This window comes from Lampetra fluviatilis, chromosome 28 (assembly GCF_964198595.1).
Source record: "Lampetra fluviatilis chromosome 28, kcLamFluv1.1, whole genome shotgun sequence".
NCBI lineage: Eukaryota > Metazoa > Chordata > Hyperoartia > Petromyzontiformes > Petromyzontidae > Lampetra > Lampetra fluviatilis.
Window position 1 is genome coordinate 11,280,851 of NC_136302.1, and position 10,640 is coordinate 11,291,490.

Sequence of the window (10,640 nt, forward strand, 5' to 3'; positions counted from 1 at the left end):
CATAGAAACATACATAGAGATACATGGAGATCCATAGAGACACAGAGATACATGGAGACCCATAGAGACACACAGACACATTGAGACACATTACAGGCAAACCCACACTACGGACCACGCAGTAAACCCATAGAGACACACATAGAGATACATGGAGACCCATAGAGACACACATAGAGATACATGGAGACCCATAGAGACACACATAGAGATACATGGAGATACATGGAGACCCATAGAGACACACATAGAGATACATGGAGATACATGGAGACCCATAGAGACACACACAGAGATACATGGAGATACATGGAGACCCATAGAGACACACATATAGATACATGGAGATACATGGAGACCCATAGAGACACACAGAGATACATGGAGATACATGGAGACCCATAGAGACACACATATAGATACATGGAGATACATGGAGATCCATAGAGACACACACAGAGATACATGGAGACCCTGTCTCGACTGAAGCCCTCTTGTGGTCAGCAGCAGACCTCGACATTGGCATGGACCTCCCGAACATCTTCCTGCTGCTGCTGCTGTCATCATACCCAGGAATATAATGGAACCCGGCCACGTGCACAATGCAGAAAATCTCGAAAGCTAAGCAGGTTGGAGCCTGGGTAGTTTGAATTGTGAAGGGACGATGACTAACAATGCATAACAGGCGTTATAGAATGCGGGGGCTAATTAGGCAGCGTAGGCAGGGGGTGGGGGATGCCATTGTTTTACTGCAAGTTTATGCCCCCACGTCTTCCCAACGCTGCACTGACCAGCGCGGTGAAGTATGGTCAAATAACCCCCCCCCTAGCACGCGTGGGGGGGGGGGGGCTCTCATCCAGCAGTGGATTGAGCCAAGCGGGCTGGACATGCCACGTTCAATTTGTTTTGCTAAACCCGAATTTGTCTATACCAGAGACGACAACCTTCCTAATGCAGGGCCCTGTCTCACCACCACCAGTGTCTCTGGGGCAGGCCAATCAGTTTCAACGACGGTGTCACATACAGAGTGCTTCAAAAAGATGTTAACACTTCCGAGAATTTGCAACAATACCACAAGACATGTGCCTGAGTGGGGGGGGAGGGGCTGAGTGGGGGGAGGGACTGAGTGGGGGGGGGGCTGAGTGGGGGAGGGGCTGAGTGGGGGAGGGCTGAGTGGGGGGGCTGAGTAGGGGGGGGCTGACTGGGGAGGCTGCGTCTTATAATCCGGACGAGACGGCGGTGAGTAAACCGGCATCACGGGTGGCGTCATCAGCCCGCGACCACCACGTGGAGCCGCGCCACATCATCAGCTGTTTACAAAACTCGCATTGCCGCACGACGCGCGGCTACAGCGAGGCTGCGTGTAAACACTCACAGCTGTCCCTTACATTAAACTAACAACACAGCAGCAACAACAACAACCATAGCTATACTAGCAAACAGTCTAAGCGTCGGGGTGACCAACAAGCCATGCTGCTGGAGCTTATCGCGGGCAGCGAGCGGAGTGAATTCGTGCTCATAGTCGGTACGTGTTACGTGATCGGGGTTTATTGTAATCGTCAGCCATGGTCAGTCCACTGCTGGATGAATGCATCTCTCCCCCCCTTCCCCGCTACGTCCCTGCGATGTCACTACGGTCACTACGGTATAGTAATCCAGAGCAGCACGTGAGAAGTGCCCGTCTAGGAGACGGAGCGGCGTGGATTGTTTGATGATGATGATGTGCCCGCTTAGAAGAAGGATCTTTCTGGTGTGCCTGGTATGACCGGCCCCCGACTGGGCATGTGTGAAAAAGAGCTTCTCAGATCATCGGATTCCTCCTGCAGTCGAGATAAAGATTCTGATGTAACGGATTGGTGGCGGTGCCTGCATGTCACCTACTGTGGACAGTGCTGTCGTGTTGATGGTGCTGTAGACCCAATGTGTTGTTTGTCACTTGCTGACCCGCCCCTATTTCTCAGCTCATGGTGAGTCTAAATAAAGATTCTGCAGAGGGGTTTTTTTGTTGGGTTACTTCGCGTAAATATATAAATGTGTCATGAAACCTACCACCACCCGACACAGACAGTTAGTAAAGGGTTTGTCACGTAAACAGAACGTGGCCATTCGTCACGACGTTTCGCCAGTAATTACAACTCGCTTCATCAGGCGACAGATTGTAAATGTTGTGGCCTGGCTCTCCAACACACAACCGGTGTGCTGTACTAGTGACAAATTGGCCACGTTCTGTTTACGTGACAACCCTTACTAATTGGCTGTGTCGGGTGGTGGCGGGTTTAACGACACACATTTACTCGATCTAACCCCAAAACACCTGCATTAGGGATGATATTGGTCGCGAAAGCCTACTGCGTGTTATAAAGATTCTGATCTTCCCTGTTGTGGCATGCAGATTCCCTGGCGCAGCCGGGCAGAGCCCTGCTGAAGAGCCTCATGAGAGGCGCTGCCCTGCGGTGAGAAACGCCTGCTCGGAGGCTTTCGATTTAAAGCTTTCGTGACTGCAGGGATTCATCTTCTTGGTTCTTTCGGTAAAGTCACGTAGAATGGAAATAAAAAAATAAAAAAATACAACATTGCTTTATTATATTATTTTATTATGTTTTATTTTTATTATTTTATTATTTCCATTCTACGTGACTTTACCGAAAGAACCAAGAAGATTTACAGCTCATCGGATTCCTCCAGGATAAATATTCAGATTCTGATGCAGCAGCACAACGTCGCTTATCCGAGCGTCACGTATCCGCGCTGACTTAATGAACTAACCTACACCCAGTGAAGAAGTTTTGGTAACGTGTAAATGCCACTTTTTTGTATTTGTTCACGCATCGGAGCTTTTTCTGTAACGAGGCTTAAGTTGTCGTGATCTTCGCCGGTAAAATGAAGATTGTTAAGACGATGAGTATAGAGTTCACATCGGTGAGCGTCGTCCTTGGTCCGTCGCGATGCTGGCGATGCTGATGCTGGTGATTGCGATGGTCCTTGAAGTCTCACTCCCAACACCATCAACACTAAGATCAATAGCATCAACACTACCGTCAGCACTACCATCAACAGCATCAACACTGATAATTGTTTTTTTACCCTTTTATCTGGCAACAAAACTGACACCTTTTTTTACAAGGAGTCATGTTTGCATAGACCACAATACCTGCAGTCGTAATGCAAACAAAAAACACAACTCTGATAATGTATGCACTGTCCTTAAAGTTGATTGGTCCACACCCGAGACTCGGGTGTCAGTTTTGTTGCCAGATAAAAGGGTACAAAACCAATTATCATATTTTTCTACTGGCAAATGAGGTTCCAATGGAGCACCATCAACACTACCATCAACAGCATCAGCACTACCATCAACACTACCATCAACAGCATCAACACTACCATCAACAGCATCAACACTACCATCAACACCACCATCATTGTCACCTCTCAGGTCAACACGCCACCACTACCCGACCAATGACTGTGGCTGTAACATGCACACTACGCGCCGTCTGCTTCAGTGGACGTTAAAGATCCCCTAACGCCATCCGCAAGAGTGGGCCGTTGTGTGCAAGTGTTAAGATCCAATTTGTATACACGTACCAGCAGCAATCATCACCCCCTTACAGGCAGCCCAATGCCCCAGGTCACTCTTGCAAATGAGAAGATCATGGCCTCTTGCGTTCTCACCTGGTTAAACAAAATAAACCTATCCATAATAAATGTACCCATAATAATACTAAATTAACTTAGTATTGATGGTAGTGTTGATGTTGTTGATAGTGTTGATGGTAGTAGTGTTGATTGTAGTTTTGATGGTGGTGTTTATGCTGTTGATCTTAGTGTTAATGGTGGTATTGATGCTGTTGATGATGGTGTTGATGTTTATGTTGTTGATGGTGGTGTTGATGCTGTTGATGATAGTGTTGATGGTAGTTTTGATGGTGGTGTTGATGCTGTCGATCTTAGTGTTGTTGCTGTCGATCTTAGTGTTGTTAATGGTGTTATTGATGCTGTTGATGTTCGTGTTGGCCCTGTTGGTGGTGGTGTGGGTGGCGGTGTGGGTGACGTGTTTGGCGCGCGTGCTGCAGGGGGGAGACCATTCACGTGTTCCACTGGGAGATGTCACGCTCTGCCGTCAGCGCCGGCCTGGTGCCCGACGTCGTGTCCCGGTGAGAGACCTCGCCTGCGCCACCCCACGCCCTGTGGTGCAATCGATAGCGCAACAAAAATAACCATAATAATTTCCGTCGTTGTTTGAATGCTAAATTGTTCTCGCGGTGTAATGTATGGTACATTTAAAAAGGGAAACAAATCGTGGCGGTTCATCACATTGCTGGATGTCACGTGGTAGACCTACAGTCATAACATGTTCCAAGACAGTTTACCAAATAATAAACATCGTAAACGGATGATGGATCCTTAGTACGTACCTGACGTCGTGTCACTAGGCAATAAACCACGGAAGTAATGTATGTGCCCGCTGTTTGGCACAGACAGCCCGTGAAGCTAGCCCAGTTTTAGAACCACGCACCGGATCGGCACGTCGCGTTGTGATGAAAGCGGTCGCGCCACGTCTGGCCGTGCTGCGGCAGGCTCGTCCACCACGACTGCTTCTCCGACCCGCTGGGCTGGACGGGTTCTGGTGCCCTCATTCCGGAGACGCCGAACGCACCGGATTTTCCGCACGCCCACGGCGTTGTCGACCTGCGGGCGGCCGTGGGGGGTGCGTCCGGGCCGGACCGGGGGCCGCTGTGCGTGGTTCTGGACTCACTGTCTCCGTTGCTGCTCCACGCCGGGTGGCCCCGTGTCTTGTCACGCCTCCGAGCCCTCGCCGATCGGCGGCACGATGACGGTGAGGGCTCCCTGATCAGTGGTCGGGTGAAGCTGCGTCCCGGAAGAAGTTACGGGCATGGCTTCATTTCAGCTGGATCTGTCTGGGTTAGCCACCCAGAAAATATGTCTGCACCCAACACACCACTAAATGAATTTTTTTTTATTCTTACCAGGTAAGGCTCACTGAGCTATATAGCTCTTTTTTAGAAGCGACCTTGCCACAAATGATAGCCCAACAAAGTGGCTTATCATAATCTGGAAATTTATCGCAGCCAAATACTCTAAACGTATATTTCTAAATGTGGGGGATTGAACTGGAGGACCCGAAGAAAAATCCATGCGACCACGGGTAGAACACGCAAACTCCAAATATACAGCAGGCGTCTGGGTCGGGATCGAACCCACAACCTCCTGTATACTAGGCGAGGTAGTTCACATCTTATACGCAGATTTCTAAATGTGGGGGATTGAACCGGAGGACCCGGAGAAAAATCCATGCAACCACGGGGAGAACACGCAAACTCCAAATATACAGCAGGCGTTGGGGTCAGGATCGAACCCACGACCTCCTGTATACCAGGCGAGGTAGTTAACATCTTGCCACCATGGTGCACCAACATCCAGTAATACCCCTTTTTGCTATGGCTGTGGCTACTAAACATGTGCCACCGAGTGCAGTCTATCAGCGACCCATAAAAATACTCTGTCAGAATTTAAGCCTTAGTTCCTGGGGAATTTGGAAGACATTTCTGTGGTCCTTTAACCCTCGCCTCCACAGCATTAGATTAGAGGTACGCACCACCACCACTACCACCCGGTAGAAACTTTAATATAAAACCAATAGATTTACAAATACTCGGATATACAAAGAGACCTTTCCACTTATATAGGGGGACCCATAGACTTATTAAAAGACCCACACTACGAGACCCATACACTTACATAGTTACACATGAACTAGCTACTCATATAATTATCTATTTAAATAGTTAATACCATAATTCTCTGAAGGAATTTGAGACTTTGCACCACTGTGCTAAGCTATGGTTTTATTGCCTGTGACAGCAACACAATAGCAGGTGCATGGGAACCTGGGAGGGCAGAGAGGGCAGTCACCCCCCCCTCCCAAAACCCCCACGAAGACCATATTTATCCCATTACCAGCGTGCGATTGATTTCTGAGAGCTCAACAATTCCTGTTGTATACGAATACAATTAGGGCAGAGTGTAAAGCTATAGAGTCACCCTGGCTTTTCAGCACAACAGAGATTCCGCGACAAATGTACCTTAACCCCGTTTATCTACTGCACTCTATGGACATAAATTGTTGTTATATTCGGCTGCGACCTGAGACAACTGCTTTTAGTGTTGAGTTTGTTGTCCTTCCCCCGCACATTCGATGAGAACGGTTGGCTACGTACGGTGTGAAAAAAGAGCAACATACATAGAAGCATACGGCGCTGTCCTTATTTCCTCCGGTAGCCGAGCTTTTGACCTCTCCTCGACCTTCTCGTCGACCTTCTCATCGACCTCTCAACCCCTGGGCAGGTGTGCAGGTGCGGCAGGTGGTGGCGCTGCTCCACGGGGACGCGCACGCGGAGGGCACGACGGCGGACGCGGTGCGCCACGCCGCAAGCACCGTGCTTACGCTCACCCCCGCTCCACCCCGGGCGTTTCCGCACGCGCCCAGGTCGGGGTCAACGTCGGGGTCGGGTCAGGCGGCCTCGTGGTCCTGTTTCGACGTCGGCGTTCTGCACAAGCGAAGGAGTGGCAAGGTCGTTCGCCTGGTGAGTGTCGGTCAGTGGTCGGAGGTTGAACTACGCAGCGATCTGCTAATCAGAGGTGGTAAAGGTGCAGCCCAGCATCTGCAATGGTGCTCGTAGTAGGTTCGTCGCTTTTGTGCGGATGGTAAATTTATGTTTCTTGAATCGCCGCATTGCCTCTGTCCACCCAGCAGTATACGTGGATAATACCGCAGTTAGAGATCGGCAGGTTGCATGCGGTAAAGCAAAGTTCAGGAATTCCCTCTTGTTCTAAGACATCTGCCCAGCGTGGAAGAGCAAGCCAAAATACCCTCGACGAGCTCTCCAAAGCTCTGTCGAGTGGAGGCCCTTCTAGTAACAGTTGTGTGAGCAAGCAGTTGCAGGGCTGCACCTGATTGTAATCATAGTTACCACAATTATAGTCGCTGCACCATACTGCTTTTGCAGTGCAACAGCTGACCACATAAACACGTGATGAAGGCTGACGAATATGTTGATGATAAATGATGATGACGATTGAAGTCGTAAACAATGTGCTGCAGGAGGAGCGCATGGTGGTGGTCGACGGGTTCGAGTCCCGCTTGATAGCGGATGGTGCCAGGTCAAGTGGAGCAACCACCGCTAATTCTGGCGAGGCACCTGTGGTGAGTAGCACAGCCATCCTGACCCAACTGAAACGAGCGCAGCTGTGTGCCGTGCTGTGCTTAATGCTCTGCTGTGTGCTCTGCTGTGTGTTCAGCTGTGTGTTGAGCCGTGTGCCTTCTGCTCTGTGGATTGCAGTGTGACCCGACTGCCGAGCTGACCTTTAACCTGCGGCTCACGGATGACGAGCGGAAGGCGCGGGGCCGTGTAGCACTGCCGTACCAGCTCTCTGCCCAGCAGTGCGTTTTCTGCTCACCAGTGTCGCATTTACAGCTGGGATATATCTGGTTGTTTTAAGTTTGTGATACAGGGACTCCTCTACTTGCAAAATAGTTAGGTTCCAGAGGTCTGTTTGTAAGTCTATTTGTTCGTAAGACCAACTCCACTCCTGTGGATCCCAAACATGTTGTACGTCATGTACACTAAACACGGAGAATGGCTTTAAAAGTTTTATAATCTTCTGTAGGTGCAGATGTCACTGGTTCTTCATGTTCTGCAGATGTAGATGTCACCACCGCCATCTATTGCGCGGCAGTTGAACTTACGACTCTCGGTCCATACAGACAACTGGACAGGTTTGTTTGTATCTCATTAAGTTCGTAAGTCGAATGTTCATATGTAGAGGAGTCCGTGTACTGCGTTGGCAGTGGTGCACACAAGCACAAATAACAACACATCAATCAAACGCACTTTTTTAAAGAGAGAACAAATAGAATAAACATTACACACGTCCAGTACAGGCACACAGCCCGCAAAGCAAACTTCACCACCACAACAACAAATACAATAAATCACAAAAGCAGGCTCGACCTATGAACCTAAATTCAACCACATCAAAAGAAACTGGATCGTAGTGAAGGGATAACGCTGGAGAAAGGTGGTTCAATGAAGAAAGGGTTGGTGCATGCACAGGGGTGCCGTGGTGGTAGGGATGTACGAGTGCGAGCGAGAGATGGGGCAATGGCACGGTACAGCCTGGGGTCAGATGAGTGCAGGCCACGAGCCAGGAGTCAGGCAATGACCATAGCAGGAGTTGGGTAGTGGGGCCTGCAAAAGTTGGCTGGCAGGAAGGTCAAAGTAGGCATGGGCCAGGTAACCCGACCACTTGGAGCCCAGTGCTGACGAGGTGCAGTCTTGGATTCATTGCCAGGACCCATGAGGCCAAAGATGGAACACAAAAGGTCAAGACGAGACCAAGGCCAGGAGCCTTATAGGTTGAGGTCACTGTCAGGACCGGTGCCTCTACGCCAAGTCCTCGCAGTACCCCTGAGGCCGAGGACCAAAGCTGATCAAATGTCCTCCAGCCGGCCTTGAGGTTGAGGACTGGTCTTCAGGACCCAAGCCTGCAGAAAATAAAAAGTGCAGAAGTCAAAATGGTGTCACCCAACCAACAGAAGTGTTTATTTGTCAGAGCCCCCCATGCCTCTCTGTATTCTGCCCACACAGGAAGCAGGATCTGCTGACCCCGGGGGGCAGTGCGTCTCCGACCCAAATAGGGGGCGGCCGCATCTTCTACTGCCCTGACGATGCCGACGACATCGATGACGAGGATCCGGATGATGACCTGGACATTTGAGCGCCGAGCTGGGCAGGAGGGGAGGATGATGATGAGCGGGTGAGCGAGCGAGCGGTGTAAATGAGGGTTCAGCTTGTCAGTCATTAACCTCCAGTGTATTGGACGTGCCGAAGGTGGCCGAGGAACTCTTCGATGTGTTTCCGGATTGTACTGCGGGTTGTTTGGCATGACGTCCGATGTTTTGCTCGAACGGTGGAAGGGGACATTCTTGTTTAGGAAATGAAGCTCAAGCTCAACCTTTTGAAGAAGCTCCCAGGTCCCATCACATGGAGTGAAACGTCGGACTTCGGGCCGAACAAGTCGCGCTGCATCTGAAAAACACGTCGGCACAACTGCGAAAACCTACGCAGTGGTGGCTCAGTAGCTCAGGCAGGTTAAAATTGGTCGTTTCAGGGCCACTGAGCTGCCACCCCTGAGAACCTGAGTTCGAATCCAGGTCTTTAGCCACCGGTGGTTTAAATTGGGATTTCAAGTGGAGCGAATTGATGATGATCTCCGCAATAAGCCATCAAGATAAATTAATTTTTCACAAAATTACATCTCTGTGAATTAATCAAATATAGCGAGCACTTGAGAAGGTACAGTGCCCCGAGTGTTGATGGGAGGCATTTAAAGGGTGCAGGAGGATTTATGTAACCACGTCTTTGAAAGACCGTTCTCCAACATAGGCGGAGGCTACACTGCTTTCCGCGACTTACAAGTGGAAATGCCTTTGTCCCGTGTGATGATGCCGAGAGCACAAACGGTGTTTGTCAGATGGCAATCAAAACTGAAAGAAATGAATGCTCTTTTGAGTTTATTCGTAAAGAAATCAAGTCGTCAATGCTGGAATCGGCAAAATAGAGTAACAAGCCACATTTAACGTGATGTGTTTATTTTGTATAGTCATTCGTGATCGTGCTGAGACCATCGCCACTACATCTTGAGATCCTGATTTATTTAGTCCGCAGGTGCAGACCAGATATTTCACTTGTCCGGTACCAGCTGGTGCGGCATAATGTTACTGGCTCCAATTCCTCTATGTGGTCAGTAAGAGTGAATTTTGTGATAACTGTTTATCATTCGCCATATGTATATAAAATCAGACAGAACGACTAAAGTTGTAATGCCTTAGGTGGCATAAGTTACTGCTCTGGCCTGTGGACTAAATCGATTTAGTCACCACGGTGGCGAGATGTTAATTACCTCGCCCGGTATACAGGAGGTCGTTGGTTCGAACCCGACCCTGACGACGCCCATATATTTGGAGTTTGCATGTTCTCCCCGTGGTCGCGTGGATTTTTTTCTGGGTCCTCCGGTTTTTCCCTCCACATACATTTAAAAACATGCATTTCTAGTATTTGGCTGATATCAATTTCTACATGATATGCACTTCGTTGAGCTATCATTTGTGACCAGGTTGTGACTGAAAAAGAGCACATAGCTCAGTGGGGCCTGACCAAATAAAATAAAAAGTTCCGTTTAGATTTACCCTTGGAATCTCAGCTGCGTCGGCTTAATGACAGTGGGGTTTTGTTGTTGCGGCATTTTGTCTTACGATACCTTATTTATAAAAAAATAAAAACAAGTCAAAAAGAGACGAACTTCACGCCTTTTTTTCTTCAAATGGCACTGGATTTTCCATCTGTTTGAAACAACTATCTTCGTGTCTTTTTTCTTGTGGATTGTGGGCCTTTTATGACCTTCCTTTTCATCTGCGATGTTGCGGATGATGAGACGTAAATGACGCATCACTGGAGGCAAGGGTTGGTGGATCACGCATAGTTGTGAAACTCACTGGGATGGCGGTACAGTAAACAGATTGAATCCATTTCAGTGGAGCTTTCTGTGTTATCCCC

At 49.1% G+C, this 10,640-nt stretch overlaps 1 protein-coding gene across 2 annotated transcripts; it reads left to right on the plus strand.

Moving 5' to 3' along the window:
• Positions 1-1,364: 1,364 nt before the first annotated feature.
• ELP5 (elongator acetyltransferase complex subunit 5) lies at positions 1,365-10,370 on the plus strand. Of its 2 annotated transcripts, XM_078869877.1 has the most exons (9): positions 1,365-1,525; positions 2,393-2,453; positions 4,077-4,157; positions 4,581-4,840; positions 6,370-6,608; positions 7,127-7,228; positions 7,365-7,465; positions 8,673-8,841; positions 9,019-10,370. In XM_078869877.1, exons 1-8 carry the CDS (start codon positions 1,471-1,473, stop codon positions 8,800-8,802), a joined length of 1,029 nt encoding a protein of 342 aa, XP_078726003.1. In that variant the 5' UTR covers positions 1,365-1,470; the 3' UTR covers positions 8,803-8,841; positions 9,019-10,370. The 2 variants fall into 2 exon arrangements, with proteins under 2 accessions (XP_078726003.1, XP_078726002.1); XM_078869876.1 differs by having other exon boundaries at positions 8,673-10,370.
• Positions 10,371-10,640: the final 270 nt, after the last annotated feature.